The 21,590-nt window shown below is 42.4% G+C and overlaps 1 protein-coding gene across 4 annotated transcripts in view; it reads right to left on the reverse strand.

Annotated features, from left to right (window-relative positions):
* Positions 1-7,927: 7,927 nt before the first annotated feature.
* SLC39A5 (solute carrier family 39 member 5) overlaps positions 7,928-21,590 on the reverse strand; it is a 147,754-nt gene continuing 134,091 nt past the window's right edge. For all 4 annotated transcript variants that reach the window (XM_075334418.1, XM_075334419.1, XM_075334421.1 and 1 more), the window contains exon 12: positions 7,928-8,414. In XM_075334418.1, the coding sequence (XP_075190533.1) occupies positions 8,175-8,414 (240 nt within the window). In that variant the 3' untranslated portion in view covers positions 7,928-8,174. The remainder of the gene's footprint in view (positions 8,415-21,590) is intronic.

Consider the following 21,590-nt stretch of genomic DNA (forward strand, 5'->3'; position numbering starts at 1 on the left):
AAAGTATGGGCACCCTTATCAATTTCTTGATTTGAACAGTCCTAACTACTTTTTACTGACTTGTTACAAAACCAATTTAGTGGTTTAGCCTCATTGAGCTTTGAACTTCATAGGCAGGTGTATCCAATCATGAGAAAAGGTATTTAAGGTGGCCACTTGCAAGTTGTTATCCTATTTCAATCTCCTATGAAGAGTGGCATCATGGGCTCCTCAAAGCAACTCTCAAATGATCTGAAAACAAATATTATTCAACATAGTTGTTTAGGGGAAGGATACAAAAAGTTGTCTCAGAGATTTAAACTGTCAGTTTCCACTGTGAGGAACATAGTAAGGAAATGGAAGAACACAGGTACAGTTCTTGTTAAGCCCAGAAGTTGCAGGCCAAGAAAAATATCAGGCAGAGAAGAAGAATGGTGAGAACAGTCAAGGATAATCCACAGACCACCTCCAAAGACCTGCACCTTCATCTTGCTGCAGATGGTGTCAATGTGCATCGGTCAACAATACAGCGCACGTTGCACAAGGAAAAGCTGTGTGAGAGAGTGATGCGAAAGAAGCTGTTTCTGCAACCACGCCACAAACAGTCGCCTGAGGTATGCAAAAGCACATTTGGACAAGCCAGTTACATTTTGGAAGAAGGTCCTGTGGACTGATAACAAAGATTGAGTTGTTTGGTCATACAAAAAGGCGTTATGCATGGAGGCAAAAAAACACGGCATTCCAAGAAAAGCACTTGCTACCCACAGTAAAATTTGGTGCAGGTTCCATCATGCTTTGGGGCTGTGTGGCCAATGCCGGCACCGGGAATCTTGTTAAAGTTGAGGGTCGCATGGATTCAACTCGGTATCGGCAGATTCTTGACAATAATGTGCAAGAATCAGTGACGAAGTTGAAGTTACGCAGGGGATGGATATTTCAGCAAGACAATGATCCAAAACACCGCTCCAAATCTACTCAGGCATTCATGCAGAGGAACAATTACAATGTTCTGTAATGGCCATGCCAGTCCCCAGACCTGAATATCATTGAAAATCTGTGGGATGATTTGAAGCGTGCTGTCCATGCTCGGCGACCATCAAACTTAACTGGAATTGTTTTGTAAACAGGAATGGTCAAATATACCTTCATCCAGGATCCAGGAGCTCATTAAAAGCTACAGGAAGCGACTAGAGGCTGTTATTTTTGCAAAAGGAGGATCTACAAAATATTAATGTCACTTTTATCTTGAGGTGCCCATACTTTTGCACTGGTCAAATTTTGTTTAAATGCGGATTGCACATTTTCTGTTAGTACAAGAAACTTCATTTCAATCCAGAAATATTACTGAGTCCATCATTTATTAGATATATGAAACTGAAATAGCTGTTGCAAAAACCCAAATTGTTATAAAGAAAAAAGGTTAACATAGGGGTGCCCAAACTTTTTTCATATGACTGTATGTAAGGTGCTGTTGAATTAATAGCGCTGTAGAAATGATAATAATAAAAAATATAATTTATTCAATGCAGCATGGCATGGAGGTGATCAGCCTGTGGCACTGCTGAGGTGTTATTGAAGCCCAGGTTGCTTTGATAACAGCCTTCAGCTCGTCTGCATTGTTGGGTCTGGTGTCTCATCTTCCTCTTGATAATACCCCATAGATTCTCTATGGGGTTTAGGTCAGGCGAGTTTTGGTGGCCAATCAAGCACAGTCATACTGTGGTTATTAAACCAGGTATTGGTACTTTTTCCAGTATGGACAGGTGCTAAATCCTGCTGGAAAATTAAATTTCCATCTCCAAAAAGCTTGTTGGCAGAGAGCATGAAGTGCTCTAATATTTCCTGGTAGATGGCTGCGCTGACTTTGGTCTTGATAAAACACAGTGGACCTCCACCAGCAGATGACATGGCGCCCCAAACCATCACTGATTGTGGAAATGTCACTCTAGAGCCCGGTCTTATTTTTGGAGAAACACTATAGTATTTACATTAGATATTTTTAAAAAAAGCGTTTAATTTTTTGAGCAAGTGACAGGTCCTCTAAATTAAATGCCTTTTTTTTTTTTATTACCAAAAAAACCCCAAAAACCATGAGCGGTGACTTTTCCCCGTTTTGTACGAAGTTACTCCAATAGGGATAGCTACATTTGTTTTTATTCTGGAGGATAATGTGTGAAATCTTTGCTTTGCAGACCAATTTGGTGTCTCGTCAGTTTTCTCTGGGGGTGTGCTTTCTCCCCTCCCTCCTCAGCAGCATCTGAGACTGAATAAAAAGCTGTGATTGGCAGCATCTCAAAGTAATACCCAGTTAGAGTGCAAAGATTTCACATAGTGAAGTGACAAGTTTTGATTGGCAGGTCTTTTTTAATTGCAAGTTGACATGTTCATCAGTCTTCCAGATTTACTGTAACTCTAAGCGCATTTCATTTAATGAGAATATCATCAAAGTTTTTCAGTACAAAAAGGGAAACGTATATATTATATAGTCATTACAAACAGAGTGATCTATTTCAAGTGTTTGTTTCTGTTAATGTTTTTGCTTATGGCTTGCAGTCAGTGAAAAACCAAGTCATTCTCTCAAAAAATTAGAATAATTACCACGCAACACCTGCAAAAGCTGCCTAAGCATTTAAAATGGTTGCTTTGTCTGGTTCAGTAGGCTGCACAGTCATGGGGAAGACTGCTGACTTGACAGATGTCCAGAAGGCAGTCATTGACACACTCCAGAAGAAGGGTAAGCCACGAAATGTCATTTCTAAAGAAGCTGGCTGTTCACAGAGTGCTGTATCCACGCATATTATTGGAAAGTTGAGTGGATGGAAAAAGTGTGGTAGAAAAAGAGGCACAAGCAACCGGGATAACTTTAGCCTTGATAGGATTTTTAAGAAAAGGCCATTAAAAAAATTTGGGGGGGAGATTCACAAGGCGTGGACTGTGATGGAGTCAGTGCTTCAAGAGCCACTACACACAGACGTATCCATGACATGGGCAACAAGTGTCACATTCCTTGTGTCAAGCCACTCATGACCAATAAACAATGCCAGAAGTGTCTTACCTGGGCCAAGGAAAAAAAAAAAAAAGAACTGGACTGTTGCACAGTGTTCCAAGGTGTTGTTTTCAGATGAAAGTAAATTTTATATTTCATTTAGAAATCAAAGTCCCAGAGTCTGGAGGAAGAGTGGAGAGGCCACAATCCAAGCTGCTTGAGGTCTAGTGTAAAGTTTCCACAATCCGTGATAGTTTGGGGAGCCATGTCATCTTCTAGTGTAGGTCCACTGGATTTTATCAAGACGAAAGTTTAGCGCAGCCATCTACCGGGAAATTTTAGAGCACTTCATGCTTCCCTCTGCCAACAAGTTTTTTGGAGATGGAAATTTCATTTTCCAGCAGACCTGACACCTGTCCCCACTGCCAAAAGTACCAATACCTGGATAATAACCACAGTATCTGTGCTTGATTGGCCAGCAAACTCGCCTTACAAATAACTGAGGTAAAAAAACCTCACCAAATACTCAACGTGTGCACATGGCCTAAAAGACATTTGTTCAGACACTAAAAGACTGGTGACAGGTTCCCTTTAATAGTAAGTGCAGCTGTGGCAAAAATATATGCCACTGATTTTGCAGCAACACCAAAGCAATTCCGCAAGATATCCCATCCTATGTGTTGGAATTGCTAACACCTTATTTTAAGGAACATAGTATGTGCCAGGTTGGTCAGCTAAACTGGCTTACAACTACTGATGAAAATACTAACCGAAAATATACGTCTGCTTAAATGAAAACTTAGTAATGCAAATTATATTTTAAGAATTTAATCCATGTATTGCTCAGAGTAGACTATACCTGGTCTAGGTCTATATAATGGTGCCATTTAGCACCTTTCCCATTACTGTTAGTCAAATATTGTGCTAGCCCCCGAAAAATGTCAATTAAAACTTTTATCACATAGTAGTGTTCAGATTATCTCCAGCTCTGAGCTTACTTTATATACACTGGAGATCAAAATTAGAGAATAACACACAATTTCCTAAATGTTGCGGTCATTATGTTGTACTATGTAATTCTATCCTAACGAGTAAACTAGCAGTATTTTAAGCTTATTTCATAAATTGAATTTTTTTCTAAAGCACATAATAAAAATGTAAATGAGATAAATGAAAAGAAAAAAAAAACTGATCAAAATTAGAGAACACTTTCAGATATCTGCAAGTTATTGGTGTTAATTTGGCACCTGGTGCTAATTTCCTTTATCTGACAAACCCTATATAACTGGCAGCCTAACTTTCCAGTGACTGCATAAATAGTGTGCCATTCCAAAGTGACTGAAACTCTCCGGGAGCAGTTTGTCCAGCTGAAAGCCAAAGGGATGACCCTATCATCCATAGCAAGAGAAGTTGATCGCTCCAAGTCTGTGATTTCGAGAACATTGCATCTTTACAACATCACAAACTCTTTCAAGTCCCCCAAGAAGGTTGGTCAGCCTTGAAAGACAAATGCAAGAGAGGACAGGAAAATGCAGAGAATCTTCATGGGTAATCGCTTCAACACTGCAGCTGGAATTGCTCACCAGTTCAGCACTCAACAGGGTAAGGATCTGTCTCGTCATACAGTGTCACAACGTTTAGGAGCATTTGGACTGAACGCTCACTCTGCAGTGACCAAACCCTTAATTAGCAGAAAGAATCAAAAGGCTAGACTCACTTTTGGTGAGCCGCATGTTGTGTGGACAGAGAAGTGGTCCACAGTTCATTTTAGTGATGAAAGTAAGTTTAATTTTGTGGGGTCTGATGGGAAACATTATATTCGTCGACAAATTGGGGAAAGACTGAACCCAAAGTGTGTTAAGAAGTCAGTGAAAGGTGTTGGGGGAAGTGTCATGGTTTGGGAAATGTTTTCTGCTGCAGAGGTTGGGCCTCTCATACAGCTACATGGCAGAGTGAAGGTAAGTGTGTATCAGAACCTTCTGCAACAACACGTGGTTCTTTACTTGCGTTCATTTCTCAAATAGCAAGCAATTTTCATGCAGGACAATGTCACCTGTCAAACATTAAAATGGGTAAAGCAGTTCCCTGAAGCAGAAACCAATGAAATGGCCAGTCTAGAGTCATGATCTAAACCCAATAGAAAACCTCTGGAAAATCCTTGGTCACAAAGTTATGGCCAAGAAACCCACGACAGTGAAAGAGACTTGAAGAAGATTGGCCCAAAATCACACCAGAGCAGTGTGAGAGACTTGTGGTGTCCTGTGTCCCCAGATGTGCTGAAGTCATTCACAGCAAAGGCCTGTACACTTCCTACTGATTGGTGACTGTTGTTACCTTCAGAAAATGTATTTAGAATCTTTCTCTGTGCTACAGTCATTGCTGTTCTCTAATTATGATCAACACTGTTCTAGTGGCACGGTGTACCCCTTACAAAAAAACCTTCACATGTTGATCAATGTCGATTGCATTATTTCTGAAAAAAAAGCCAGTGATCATACACTGGAGATGTATGTGCTAACTTTAACAGTGCCTAAGGAAATGTTGCTGCTGTAGAACCACTATAGTCCAATACAGCTGCTTGTCTTATGGCCCAGCATTTCCTCTGCTTTTAAGGCTGGGTTCATACAGGAGTATAAATATTGTCCACGTTTCATACAGAACATAAACTTTTTTTTTTTTCAATTTGTCATACACATGGCATTTGTTTTATTCAGCAGCATTCATTAAAAATGTCAACACTAAATACAGTCTGCTATGTTAAAGAATTGCAATGTATCCCTTAAAAAAATTCAACCGGGAAGACACTAATGCATGCTGGGATTTATTTATTTTAAATTTAGTTCATGAAGAAAAAAAAATGCTCACTGCCCTAGTGAATAAAATTTTAGTGCTGTCAATGTAGTACCATTTTCCCTGACAACACTTGGACCAAAAATACAGTCGTGAGAACTTACCCTAAGGCTATGTGCCCACGGGACTTTGTACCTGCGGATATATCCGCAGGTTTCCTGCAGTTGCTCGCCGGAATCCGCAGCTATTTTTAGCTACGGTAGTACAGCGAAATAGCTGCGGTAAACCTGCGGACATTCATGCGGTTTACCTGCGTAAGTCCCGGCCCTATCTCCATAGTGGAGGGCCGGGATTTCTGCAGGTAATTCCGCAGAGAAAATTGACATGCAATTACGTGCGGCTGCGGGACATCAGCAGCATGTTCCACAGCCGCAGGTATCCTCAGCATGGACACAGCACTCGCCCATGTCCCATAGGATAAATATAAATGACTGTGGAAAAAGCACAATAGGGTCTTACCCCAATAGATAAGGGGTTATAAAATAAGCGGTTCAACTCACCAATGGAAGTTGTGAAAGTCACAACTCCTATAAAAGCATGTAACTCCAGGTCCCGGCAGCAGTCCCCACAGTGGCTAATAACAGAAAGTAGTAGAGGTGGGTTTTCCAAAGCTGCGCCAAAGACCAAATGATGATGGAAGTATAGGATTAATGTTGCTTTATTTCCTGCTCCGGTCAAGGCGTTTCAGGAGACTCGGCTCTCTTCATCAGGATAAACAGGCAAAAGAACATCAAATCTGCTGTAACAGAGACCACACTGGCATTATATACCATTGTCGATTCCCGCCGATTGCCGATTCCCGCCGATTTTTTTTCAAAGGAGGTGGTGTCATGACGTCAGCACAATGGTATATAATGCCAGTGTGGTCTCTGTTACAGCAGATTTGATGTTCTTTTGCCTGTGTGTCCTGATGAAGGGAGCTGAGTCTCCTGAAACGCGTTGACCTGAGCATGAAATAAAGCAACATTAATCCTATAGTTCCATCATCATTTGGTCTTTGGCGCGGCTTTGGAAAACCCATCTCTACTACTTTGTTATCATGTCACATAGGATAACATGGGGAGTGTCTGTACATGCTGAAACCTGCGGATTTATCTGGAAAATCCAGAAAATCTGCTGATTTTCCACAGATTTCTCACTTGGGCACATAGCGTTAAGGGTGCTTTACACGCTGCGATATCGCTAGTGATCCCGTTAGCGACGTAACACGCCAGATCGCACATATGATTTGCCGAGATCGCACATGTGACCAGCGCTACAAAAATGACCTATGTGCGATCTCTGCAAATCTTATCTGCGATCTGGCGTGTCACATCGCTAACGAGATCGCTAGCTATGTCGCAGCGTGTAAAGCACCCTTTAGGCTGCTTTTACACTGTGTTACGATCCCTGCTCAGTGGTCTTGACGGGGCTTCCGGCTGAACCCCCCCCCCCCCCCTTCCCGCAAAATGGGTTTCGGAAGTATGCGCTGACGGGGCCACTGACTATAATGGTGTACACAGTGGAGTCACAGTGTGCTCTGTTGTGCTCCATTTTCTGGAGTATGCACTTACCTTACTGGAGATGGACACCTAGATGTAGTGTCTACCTCCAATAGGCATATACTCCCAAAAATGGTACACGATGGAGCACACGGTGACTCCATCTGCACTATTATAGTCAATGGCCCTGTTGACTTATATGTCCTAAACCCGTTTTGCAGGGGCTTCAAACGAAAGCCCTGACGGGACCACTGAACGGGGATTGGAACGCAGTGTGAAAGCGGCCTTGCAGAAAAATACGCATCAACACCCATTTATATAAGATGTGAAAGATATCAGTATAATTCAACATGCCAGAACGATGACCAGACCCTCACAGCCATGTGTATATCATGGATTAAGAGTCAGTTATTCTTATTGAGACTAGAATGGCTTTGCTGATAAACATAGTCTTATTTTTATAAGAAAAACAATTAATGAAATACCCAGTTTAGATTTTTTTTTTTTGTTTTAAAAGCTATAAAATTTATCTCCAATAAAATCAAACCTGGTTAAAAGGAAAAATAAAACACCTCACATCTGCACTGTGCACATGAGGACGAAGTTAAGATGACTAGAAGGTAAGCAAATGTAAAATAAACCCTTTTATTTTCACATTAAGGTTGTTGTAGACCTTTTCACATTGAAACTGTAGAAAACACAGTTGTACAGTAATTCCTCATACTCTAGTAGGAAAGCTGCACTTAGGGATGAAGTGGTAAGTGGCTAGTATCGGGAGTGCTGACAACACAGTCTGTCCTTGGAGAATTGTTGGTGTCTTCTTGGACTTTACAACATACATAAGTATTTGAAGTAAAACATACAGAGATCTGGTAGTTCTAGGGGTATGTTAAAGTCTTCAGAATCCACATGAGGTTACTACAGCATCTTAGAAACTGATTATTTATCCCCATGTCCACGTCTGGCTTCATTTCCCAGAATTGTAAAAACACCATCTGCTCCTGGAACAGGGCAATGCACAGCATTATTCCACATCCAAACAGGAAACCGATGCAGTGGAGAATGCAGTCCATTCCTTGGCAGTGCTCTGAACCCTTACGATACATCATTTGTGGAAGCTAAAAGCAAATGGATATGTCAGAAGTTAAATCCAAAAATATAAAGCGGTTGAAATAAGTAATGAACACTATGTTTCAAAGTAAATAGCCATGTAATGGTGCTAATAACATGAATTTCTCACCAGATGTCAGTAACAACCCATTCAATCCACACAGGCAAAGAAATCAAATCATAGATGTCCATAAATTTAGTGACTCATCCTGACCAAATACCAGACCGCTTCTGGCCAGACCTCTCTGACTAGCAAATGGATGTAGTTTGGGCTAGTTAATGCTAGTTCTGAAATAATTCCACTGCTGGATTTTGAAGCGTATGATGTGCCTGTCATCTATTCTAAATTTCCTTGGCCAATTATGGCTTCTATGGTCCTTAATCTTGCACATTTCTTGGTGTTTCTTTAAAATGGAATAGTTGGCATAGGAGTGGTTGTTTCATCAGTAATTTGCACCTGTGCTATCTACGCTTTTATCATAGGGGCTGCTGCATCTTGTAGTGCATTAGTGTTGTGATCTGGTGTTGGTAAATATAGCCACTTTTTGTGATGTTTTGAATTTTATGTCCTTTTTGGCGAGTTGCTTTAATTTTATGCACTTGCAATAAGGATCCCTGCATTGGGTTGCAAATGTGTGCATTTTGGCCAAAATATTGACCAATACCTCACACATTTTATGCATCTTTTTGTTACGTATATTTACATTTTTCTGTACAGAATGCATCCAGTCCTTTAGTGTTGACTGAGGGAATTGGGGTGTCTGTCCTTGTGTGTTTTACTTCCATAGTGCTGGGTGTAACTAATAGATTTGTCTAGTGCAGTTTCTGGCTTACAGCCTGTGTGACTAGTGCCTTATAAAGCGCTTATTGGTGTGCTTTTATAATCTTGAAAGGTAGGTGTGTGATTATTTCATCAGTATTTTGTACCTGTTCTGCCTTTTATCATGGCTGCCTGCTGCATCCCGCGGTGCGTTGCGATTGTGACCTGGTGTTGGTAAATATGGCTGTCTTTTTTGTGATGCATCTTTAAAGATCTTGAACATCACATTTTGAAACTCCAATTCATTCTGAAATTTTTGCCTTGGTGCAGGTCCAGCATTAGGAGAGGGAAATTGCCCAGGGCACCCTGTGTTTACAGCAGAAACTACATTGATACCGTATTTCCCCGATAGACACCCCCGATAGTAAGACGTAGTGGGGGGTTTTGGGGGGGGTCGGCTAATGTAAGACGTACCCCGAAAGTAAGACGTAGTAAAAATTTATTTTTTTTTTTCCTCTTTACAGTACAGTTACAGCGGCCAAGCGCTCAGCTGAGCACCCTGACATGCCGCCGGCATGTGACAGCTCTCAGCTGAGAGCCCTGACATGCCGCCGACAAAGCGCTCAGCTGAGCGCCCTAACATGCCGGCGCCCGAGCGCTCAGCTGAGCACCCTGACATGCCGCCGGCATGTGACAGCTCTCAGCTGAGCGCCCTGACATGCCGCCGGCAAAGCGCTCAGCTGAGCGCCCTGACATGCCGCCGGCAAAGCGCTCAGCTGAGCGCCCTAACATGCCGGCGGCCGAGCGCTCAGCTGAGCACCCTGACATGCCGCCGGCATGTGACAGCTCTCAGCTGAGAGCCCTGACATGCCGGCGGCAAAGCGCTCAGCTGAGCGCCCTGACATGCCGGCGGCTTAGCGCTCAGCTGAGAGCTGACACATGCCGGCGGTCTGGCGCTCAGCTGAGCGCTCGGCTACCGAGAAATGTTGAAATGCTGCAGTAATGTTGTCCGTGGTCCATCAGGACCATGGACAACATACAAAATCACACAGCCTCAGTGCCCTCATGTGCAGCTGCTGGTGGTTGTTTCCTTAACTTGCGGTACACTTAGGGCGCAATCGCGGCAAGTCCCCATACGGTACATTGCATGGAGACTTGCTGCGATTGCTGTGGGATTTTTTCCAATATAAGACATACCCCGAAAGTAAGACATAGTGGCACTTTTGGGGGTAAAAAGAAAGTAAGACACTGTCTTACTTTCGGGGAAACACGGTAATAGTGGTTCTTCATTATCAGTATAGTTTCCGATGTTGAAAGTGCTTCAGGACCTTTTCCTGACATCGTGGTCATGTGACCATGATGTCACCACAAGTCCTGTACCATGTGGGAATCTAGAAGAACTGAAAAAGGCGACAGACTGGCAAGTACCATATAATGTGGGTGTATGTGTGCTGTGTATACATATATCTCTATGTATGTGATCTGTGTATGCATCAGTCTGTCTGTGCTGTGTATACATAGCTCTATGTATGCATGTGTGTATATACTGTATTGTTTGCACTGTAAGAACCACTTTTTAAACAAGAAAACTCCTGCTAAAAAGTGTTTTCGTCTTATAGTCTGGAGGCAGTTTCCTGTGATAGAGGAGAACGCATACACCACGTCCTCCCCAATCACAGAAAGCTGCGCTCTCTCCGCCTGCTCTGCACTATTCTATGTGATCAGTGCAGAGCAGGAGAGGAAGCTTACCAAGACCTGAATGGAGACTGCACCAGCTGAGCAGCTGAAGGACATTCTAACCTTTTTAACTCAAAGACCTTTCAGGTCATGTGATTAATCACATGACCTGAAGCGTCTGAGTTAACTATGTGGCAAGTCCTTCAGCTGCTCAGCTCATGCAGCCTCCATTCAGATCCGAATCACCCAATCAGGAACTGCAAGATGTGGTAATTTAAAATGTGTGTGCATATGTGCATGTAGCAGAGCTGTGTGTCTGTATGTGCCTGTAGTTTGCATATAGCAGAGCTGTGTGTATATGTGCATGTAGTTTGCATGTAGCAGTGTTGTGTGTATTTCCATGTTCATGTAGTTTTCATGTAGCAGAGCTATGTCTTTATATGTGCATGTAGCAGTGCTGGTTTGTTTTTTTTTTACATGTGCATGTAGTTTGCATATAGCAGAGCTGTGTGTGTCTATATGTGCATGTAGGTCTTCAAAAATTGGCTTAAAGAACATTTTTAGGAGGGTCACAATATAACAGATACCCGAAATTATATGACTCTACAAATAAATGATATAATAATAATCCTTTATTAAGTAACAATAGAGGAATATGTGCATGTAGCAACGCTGTGTGTGTTTATATGTGCATATAGCAGAGCTGTGTGCATATACTACACACTGAAAAGAGACACTAACAATAGATTTTTGACCTACCTATTCTACGCTAGTACATTAAAATTAGTGATAATAACCCCTCTACATGGCACCACCAGGGAAGTTTTAATTTATAGGAAAAATGTTTTTTCTATGTTCTGCTGCCTAAACCTAGAATGTGTCGTAAGGTAAGGAGCATCATAGTCTGAAAAAATTCTGTATGTGTTTGTATTTATGTATTGCTATTGTACCAATGACTTACCGCCAAAGCTAACGGACAATTCTCTACACTCCTCTGTCTAGACCAGTCTTTCACTTTCAACAGCTGACCACACCCTCTTACTACAGATCCTCTCTACCCCCTGCTCTCTCCCAGATCTTCTCATACCTTCTGGCAGCTTCTTAGAACCTTCTGGCAGCTTCTGGAAGTTCTTGTAGAACTATATAAACCAGCCAGAGCAAGCGAGGGTGCTGAGCGTGCGAGGTACTGAAGCAAAGTGTGCGGGGTTTGAAGATAAGTGTAGCATAGTTTAAACACAATTACATAGTTTGACACAACATAGTTTGACTTTATCCTTATACGCTTCCCATTGTTTTGTTTTTTTGTTTTGTTTTGGGTTTTTTTTCCTGTTTTTCTACTTTTAACGTTTATCCCCATTTAATAGGTGCTCCATGGACAATGCTACCAGGTGTGTATCTTGTTAGATGTATGCATGCCTTGAGCAGCCGTTTGAGGGTGAATATGTCTGCACTTGATGCAAGCATGTTCCGTATTTGGAAGCCAAGGTAACTGATCTAAATAAGCAGCTTGCAACACTCAGGGGCATTGCAAACCTGGAGAGGAGTTTAGAGTTCACTGAGCTTTCTCTGGCTGGGGCCAGTGATATGGAGGAGGGTGGAGGTGACGATCAGGACCCAGAGGTAGGTAGTTGGGTAACAGTTAGTAGAAGAGGTAGGGGGAAAAGTGTCAGGGAGCCTAGTCCTGACCTGGCGCAACCTAGTAAATATGCCTGTTTGGCTGATATTAGGAATGAAGGGCTAGGACTAGGGTCACTACAGCAGGACATTGATCCTAGCAACCAGGAAAACAACTGCTGTAGGAAGGAGGTAAATAGGAGTGCAGCAAAGCCCAGACAGATGTTGGTGGTAGGGGACTCTATAATTAGGCGGACAGACAGGGTCATCTGTCGCCGAGACCGTGAATGCCGAACAGTATGTTGTTTGCCGGGTGCTCGGGTTCGGCATATTGCGGATCGGATAGACAGATTGCTGGGTGGGGCTGGGGAAACCCCAGCGGTCATGGTGCACATTGGTACTAATGACAAAGTTAGAGGCAGGTGGAAGGTCCTTAAAAATGATTACAGGGAACTAGGAGAGAAGCTGAAGTCCAGGACCTCCAAGGTGGTGTTTTCAGAAATACTACCAGTGCCACGAGCGTCACTAGAAAGACAGCGGGCGCTTAGGGAGATAAACACGTGGCTTAGAAATTGGTGCAGGAAGGAAGGGTTCGGGTTCATGGAGAACTGGGCTGACTTCTCAGTCGGCTACAGGCTCTACAGTAGCGACGGGCTGCACCTCAATGGGGAAGGTGCAGCTGTGCTGGGGGAGAAAATGGTCAGAAGGATGGAGGAGCTTTTAAACTAGGATCTGGGGGGAGGGAGGGAAGTGGAGCAAAAAAGGGGATAGAGCAGAGAGAGACAGGGAGACGGTAGGGGTTAATGAAGGATTAGTGGGGGATGGGACATGCAAGGAACATAGGGAGGCTAGAGGCCCCGTCACACTAAGCAACATCGCTAGCAACATCGCTGCTAACGAACAACTTTTGTGACGTTGCTAGCGATGTTGCTGTGTGTGACATCCAGCAACAACCTGGCCCCTGCTGTGAGGTCGTTGGTTGTTGCTGAATGTCCTGGGCCATTTTTTAGTTGCTGTCCTGCTGTGAAGCACAGATCGCTGTGTGTGACAGCGAGACAGCAACAACTAATGTGCAGGCAGCAGGAGCCGGCTTCTGCAGAGGCTGGTAACCAATGTAAACATCGGGTAACCAAGAAGCCCTGTCCTTGGTTACCCGATATTTACCTTCGATACCAGCCTCCGCCGCTCTCACTGCCTGTGCTGCCGGCTCCTGCTCTGTGCACATGTAGCTGCAGGACACATCGGGTTAATTAACCTGATGTGTGCTGTAAGTAGGAGAGCAGGGAGCCAGCGCTAAGCAGTGTGCGCTGCTCCCTGCTCTGTGCACATGTAGCTGCAGCACACATCAGGTAATTAACCCCATGTGTGCTGTAAGCAGGAGAGCAAGGAGCCAGCGCTCAGTGTGCGCTGCTCCCTGCTCTGTGCACATTTAGCTGCAGCATACATCGGGTAATTAACCCGATGTGTGCTGTAGCTAGGAGAGCAAGGAGCCAGCGCTCAGTGTGCGCTGCTCCCTGCACGTGTAGCTCCGTGCGGTGGTAACCAAGGTAAATATCGGGTTGGTTACCGATATTTACCTTAGTTACCAAGCGCAGCATCTTCCACGTGGCGCTGGGGGCTGGTCACTGGTTGCTGGTGAGCTCACCAGCAACTCGTGTAGCCACGCTCCAGTGATCCCTGCCAGGTCAGGTTGCTGGTGGGATCGCTGGAGCGTCGCAGTGTGACAGCTCACCAGCAACCTCCTAGCAACTTACCAGCGATCCCTATCGTTGTTGGGATCGCTGGTAAGTTGCTTAGTGTGACGGTACCTTAGGAGTAATAAAGGTGTTAATAGGATTAAATGTCTACTGGCAAATGCAAGAAGTCTTGCAAACAAAATGAATGAATTGGAGACTCTTATGTCAACCATGGATTATGATGTGGTGGGCATTACGGAAACCTGGCTGGATGAAAGCCATGACTGGGTGACAAACATACAGGGTTATAGTACATTTAGGAGGGACAGGAAAGACAGAAAAGGTGCTGGGGTGTGTATATTTATCAAATCTAACCTAAAACCTGTGTTGAATGATGACATTGCGGGGAACTGCAACAATGTAGAGTCAGTATGGGTAAATGTACATGGGGAGGGTAATAATGGAAAAATGCTAATTGGAGTTTGCTATAAGCCTCCTAACATACCTGAACAAATAGAGGGTGAAATGCTGGAACAAATTGAAAAGGCAGCTAATAATAATAATCGGGTTCTTATTATGGGGGATTTCAACTATCCAGACATACAGTGGGACATAGAATCTTCTGGTTGTGCTAAAAGCTGTAAATTCTTATCTACCATTCAAGACCATTTCTTCTCTCAGATGGTAGATGAACAGACAAGGGGAGATAATTTGCTAGATCTGGTCCTGTCAAATAGACCGGAGACAATTTCAGATCTACAGGTTCGGGAGCACTTGGGCACCAGCGATCATAATATGGTAAGCTTCAACATAATATTCAATAGAACATTTCAAAGGGGAAATGCTAAAACCTGGAATTTTAGGAAAGCTGATTTCAACAAATTAAGGGAAGAGCTTAAATGTGTAGATTGGGACAAAGTCATGGTATCTGGGGATACTGAACATAAATGGGGAAAGTTTAAGGATATACTGCTAGAGTCCTGTAAAAAACGTATACCCTCTGGTAATAAAATGTCCCGGAATAAAAAGAAACCACTATGGATAAATAAGACTGTACAAAGTATAATAAAATAAAAACAAAGGGCGTTTAAAATCTTGAAGGCTGAGAATACAGAAACAGCATTTCAGGAGTATAAGGATATCAATAGGAAATGCAAAAAAGAAATCAAACAAGCAAAACTAGCTTCTGAAACAAAAATCGCCAATGACATTAAAATAAATCCCAAAATCTTTTATAAATACATTAATGCCAAAAGGAAAACAAAGGATAGTATTGGCCCCTTAAAATATAATAACAAGTTAGTTATAGAGGACAAACAAAAGACTGAGATATTAAATAGGCATTTCTCATCTGTGTTCACCAAGGAACTGACTGTACCAGGGATCATTCAACAAGTGAAAAATCAAAGTTCCCCACCAGATATAATTAAACACAAGAAGTACGCCTACGTCTGAGTAAATTAAACATTGACAAATCCCCAGGGCTAGATGGCATTCATCCACGAATATTGAGGGAATTGTGCTCCACAATTGACAGACCGCTGTATCTCATCTTTTTAGACTCTCTTGTAACAGGGTTGGTGCCTCGGGATTGGAGGATTGCTGATGTGGTACCGATATTTAAGAAAGGTAAGAGGGTAGATCCAGGCAACTACCGTCCAGTAAGCCTGACATCAGTAGTATGGAAAGTTTTTGAGGGCATTTTAAGGGATGACATGCAAAAATATGTTGCAGAAAATAATATAATAACTGACAGACAGCATGGATTCATGAAAGACAAGTCGTGTCTAACCAACCTGTTGGGGTTCTATGAGGGGGTAAGTGCAAACCTGGATATTGGTAATGCAGCTGATGTGATTTATTTGAACTTTGCAAAGGCATTTGATACTGTACCACATAATAGCCTTATACTAAAGCTCCAGAAGCAAGGACTAGGGGAAACTATATGCAACTGGGTAAGGAATTGGCTAAAAGATAGGAAACAAAGAGTAGTCATAAATGGTACATTCTCTAAATGGGCTATAGTCAACAGTGGGGTGCCGCATGGATCTGTGCTAGGACCAATTCTTTTTAATCTCTTTTATTAATGACCTTGTGGATGGGATTGCTAGTAAAGTGTCAGTCTTTGCTGAGGACACCAAACTATGTAGGATATTAAAAACTGACCTTGATAGTACAATATTACAAAAAGATCTGGATAAGATGTCAGAATGAGCAGATACTTGGCAAATGAGATTTAATGTTGATAAATGTAAAGTAATGCACCTAGGACGTAGTAATCCTATAACTGCGTATACATTAAATGGAAGAAAACGTGGGACTACAGATCAGGAGAAGGACTTGGGTATTCTCATTACAAATAAGCTGAGCAGCAGCACTCAATGTCAAGCAGCAGCTGCAAAAGCAAACAAGATTCTAGGGTGTATAAAAAGAGAGATTAGATCCCGTGATCCCAACGTATTGTTACCCCTCTATAAATCACTTGTAAGGCCACATCTGGAATACGGGATCCAGTTTTGGGCTCCACATTTTAAAAAGGACATTCAGAAGTTAGAGTCAGTTCAAAGGCAGGCAACTAGACTACTACAAGGGATGGCAGGACTCCCATATAATGACAGGTTGAAAAAGTTAGATATGTTTAGCTTAGAAAAAAGACGTCTTAGAGGAGATCTCATTTATATGTATAAATACATGTGTGGTCAATATAAAGGACTGGCACATGACTTATTTCTTCCAAAGACAATACTAAGGACCATGGGACACTCACTGCGAGTGGAAGAAAAGTGATTCCAACAGCTAAATAGGAAAGGGTTCTTTACAGATAGAGCAGTCAGACTGTGGAACGCCCTACCACAAGAGGTAGTAATGGCAGATACTATAACAGCTTTTAAAAAAGAGCTGGATGATTTCCTCAGTACTCACAACATTGTTGGTTATAAATGACTTGGTGACCAGGTGTTGAACTGGTGGAGGAAGGTTGAACTAGATAGACCTAGGTCTTTTTTCAACCTTAGTAACTATGTAACTATGTAATACCTTTCTAACCACACATTTACCTTCTCCCATTCCCATATTACCTCCTCTTCCTGCCCTGTCTCTGTTGAAGTCCCTCAAGGCACTGTCTTTGGACCCCAACTGTTTTTGAGTTGTCCCTGATCAAAAGGTATAGATGGCAAAGTCTCATTGCTTTCAGTATCACCTATACGCTGATAGCACTCAGATCTGCCTCTCTAGCCAAGATGTCACTTCTCTGCAGTCCAGAATGCCGGAGTGTTCTTCGTATCCTAAAACTCAATATGGACAAAACTTAAATCATCATCTTTCCTCCATCCCACTTAACTCCCCTACCAATTCTATCTATCACAATAAATAATAATAATGTATGTACTCTATGTATACATATACGATACGATATACTTTATTGATCCCGTGGGAAATTCTGGTATCACAGCAGCACAACTTAAATCATAACATGAATTACTTAATTGACAAGACAGTAGAGTTGACAGAAGAACATTATACATTAGATTAGGTCATACACAGCGGGTGAACTGAAAGTAGAAGAAATAAAGTAGACATTCACCTTGATGATTTAACACTATTGTTATTGTTGTACATTCCCATAGCAGTTGGCACAAATGATTTCCTATATTTTTCCTTCTTACACCTCAGAAGGATTAGCCGGTTACTGAAGGTGCTCTTCTGTCTCATGAATAGCTCATATAATGGATGTGCATTATTCATAATTGCCATACACTTTTTCAGAGTTCTTCTCTCCATATATGTATGTGCTCTGTGAATACATGTCTACAGGTATGTATGTGCTCTATGTATGCATGTGTCTGAATGTCCTCTGTGTGTATATGCATGTGCCTGTATGTCTGTACCCTGTTTATACATGTACAGTGGATGCAATAAGTATTAAACATGTCACTAAACATCCAATCCACACAGGCAAGGAAATGTGTGTTTGGAATCATTGTCTTGCTGTAATGTGCACCCTCATTTTACCGTTATTCTGGTAGATGGCAGCAGATTTCTATCAAGAATGTCTCAGTACATTTGTCCATTCAGCGCTCCTTCAATTATATGAAGTTTGCCAGTGCCTTATACTTAAAAACCGCCACACACCATGATGTTCCCACCTCCAAACTTCACTTTTGTTGTGTTGTTTTTGGGGTGATATGCAGTGTCTTTTGGCCTCCAAACATGGTGTGTATTATGGAATCCAGGGAGTTAAATTTTGGTCTAATCTGACCAGACTATATTCTCCCAGTATTTCACAGATTTATCTAAATGTTGTGGAGTAAACTTTAAACGCTCTTGAACATGTTTTTTCTTCTGCAATGGAGTCTTGTGTGATGAGCTTGCATACAGGCCATGGAGGTTGAGTGCTTTACTTATTGTTTTCTTTGAAACAATTGTACCTGCTGATTCCAGTTCTTTGTTCCTTTACCCTCCACAGGTGGTTCTTGGCTCTTGAACAAGTCTTTTGATAGTTCTTTTCACTCCTCTATCTGACATCTTAAGGGGAAAACCTGGTCGTGGCCTGTTTATGGCAAAATTGTGTCCTTTCCATTTCCGGATTACGGCCTCAACAGTGCTCACTGGAACTTTCAGTAGTTTAGAAATTCTACTGTAACCAATGCAATCAGAATGTTAGGCAACAAAAAGGTTGCGAAGCTCTTGAGACAGCTCACGGATTTTACCCATAATGAGATGTTTCTTGTGCAGTAAGGGACAGGATTACTTTCTAATTACTGATATATTTCAGGTGGTGGTATGACTTTCAATGGATTTTTGCACCTCTCTTCAGCAGTTGAATACTTTTTTCCTGTGTCATTTTTGATTATTACATATAACTTAATTTATGGACATCTATAGATTGATTTCTTTCCCTGTGTGGATTGAATGGGTTTTTCACAACATATGGTGAGAAATTTGTGTCAATAGCACCTTTTTAGAAATATATTTACATAAAAAATTGGTGATGTGTTCATTACTTATTTCACCTGCTTTACGTCTATATCTATGTGCTCTGTTTATACAAACAGTATATGTATACAGAGAGGACATACATTCAGACATTGTAATATATATACATACACATATATACAGTGCCTACAAGTAGTATTCAACCCCCTGCAGATTTAGCAGGTTTACACATTCGGAATTAACTTTGCATTGTGACATTTGGACTGTAGATCAGCCTGGAAGTGTGAAATGCACTGCAGCAAAAAAGAATGTGATTTGTTTTTTGTTTTTAAATTGTGAAAAGTTTATTCAGAGGGTCATTTATTATTCAACCCCTCAAACCACCAGAATTCTGTTTGGTTCCCCTAAAGTATTAAGAAGTATTTCAGGCACAAAGAACAATGAGCTTCACATGTTTGGATTAATTATCTCTTTTTCCAGCCTTTTCTGACTAATTAAGACCCTCCCCAAACTTGTGAACAGCACTCATACATGGTCAACATGGGAAAGACAAAGGAGCATTCCAAGGCCATCAGAGACAAGATTGTGGAGCGTCACAAGGCTGGCAAGGGGTACAAAACCCTTTCCAAGGATTTGGGCCTACCTGTCTCCACTGTTGGGAGCATCATCCGGAAGTGGAAGGCTTATGGAACTACTGTTAGCCTTCCATGGCCTGGACAGCCTTTGAAAGTTTCCTCCCGTGCCGAGGCCAGGCTTGTCCGAAGAGTCAAGGCTAACCCAAGGACAACAAGGAAGGAGCTCCGCGAAGATCTCATGGCAGTGGGGACATTGGTTTCAGTCAATACCATAAGTAACGTACTCCACCGCAATGGTCTCCGTTCCAGACGAGCCCGTAAGGTACCTTTACTTTCAAAGCGTCATGTCAAGGCTCGTCTACAGTTTGCTCATGATCACTTGGAGGACTCTGAGACAGACTGGTTCAAGGTTCTCTGGTCTGATGAGACCAAGATCGAGCTCTTTGGTGCCAACCACACACGTGACATTTGGAGACTGGATGGCACTGCATATGACCCCAAGAATACCATCCCTACAGTCAAGCATGGTGGTGGCAGCATCATGCTGTGGGGCTGTTTCTCAGCCAAGGGGCCTGGCCATCTGGTCCGCATCTATGGGAAGATGGATAGCATGGCCTACCTGGAGATTTTGGCCAAGAATCTCCGCTCCTCCATCAAGGATCTTAAGATGGGTCGTCATTTCATCTTCCAACAAGACAACGACTCAAAGCACACAGCCAAGAAAACCAAGGCCTGGTTCAAGAGGGAAAAAATCAAGGTGTTGCAGTGGCCTAGTTAGTCTCCTGACCTTAACCCAATTAAAAACTTGTGGAAGGAGCTCAAGATTAAAGTCCACATGAGACACCCAAAGAACCTAGATAACTTGGAGAAGATCTGCATGGAGGAGTGGGCCAAGATAACTCCAGAGACCTGTGCCGGCCTGATCAGGTCTTATAAAAGACGATTATTAGCTGTTATTGCAAACAAGGGTTATTCCACAAAATATTAAACCTAGGGGTTGAATAATAATTGACCCCCACTTTTATGTTGAAAATTTATTAAAATTTAACTGAGCAACATAACTTGTTGGTTTGTAAGATTTATGCATCTGTTAATAAATCCTGCTCTTGTTTGAAGTTTGAAGGCATCTTTGAAGGCACTTATTTGCATCTTATCAATCCTGCTAAATCTGCAGGGGGTTGAATACTACTTGTAGGCACTGTACATACATACACAGACAAACAGACATATATATATATATATATATATATATATATATATATAATACCTTGCTTTTTCAAAAATAACCCATAGCAAGAATTTTCTGCATTTTCAGCTTAATGCTAAATATAAGCCCTGCCCCCAAAAATAAGTCCTAGTTGCAATTCAATAATGAAGTGTCCATGCAGCTAAAATAAAATTAAAGAATACTGCAGGACACTTCATTATAGAAAGCAGACAACCCCAAAAGAAAGAAGACAGAAGACCCAGCAATGATACTAGCCATACACTGAATAGAAGGACCTGCAGTGGATTACACACCAACACACATCAGATCACACACACAAACCACATCCGGCGATACCGATTGCTTCCGGCCAGCAGGGGAAGATGGGATGCAGTGTAGTGGAGCGCGAGGACCTGCGGTGAAACGTATGAAGGACATGTAGTGGAACACATCGATGCGTTCCACTGCAGGTCCTCGTGCTCCACTGCACTGCATCCCATTTTCCCCTGCCGGCCGGAAGCAATCGGTATCGACAGATATGATGAGTGTGTGTGATCTGATGCGCAATTGTGTCTGTGTATAAGTAGGAGTGTGTGCGTCAGCCAGAAGCAGGGGAGGACCACGTGGAGCATACCTGCTAGGAGCGCCCACCGAAAATCGCAGGAGGGCCTGGGAGCCACGCAGACATTCATGGTCTGGTAAGTACGATTTTCCTGGGAAAGAAAGGGGGGAGGTCTGCT

The sequence above is a fragment of the Anomaloglossus baeobatrachus genome, chromosome 2, assembly GCF_048569485.1.
Source record: "Anomaloglossus baeobatrachus isolate aAnoBae1 chromosome 2, aAnoBae1.hap1, whole genome shotgun sequence".
NCBI lineage: Eukaryota > Metazoa > Chordata > Amphibia > Anura > Aromobatidae > Anomaloglossus > Anomaloglossus baeobatrachus.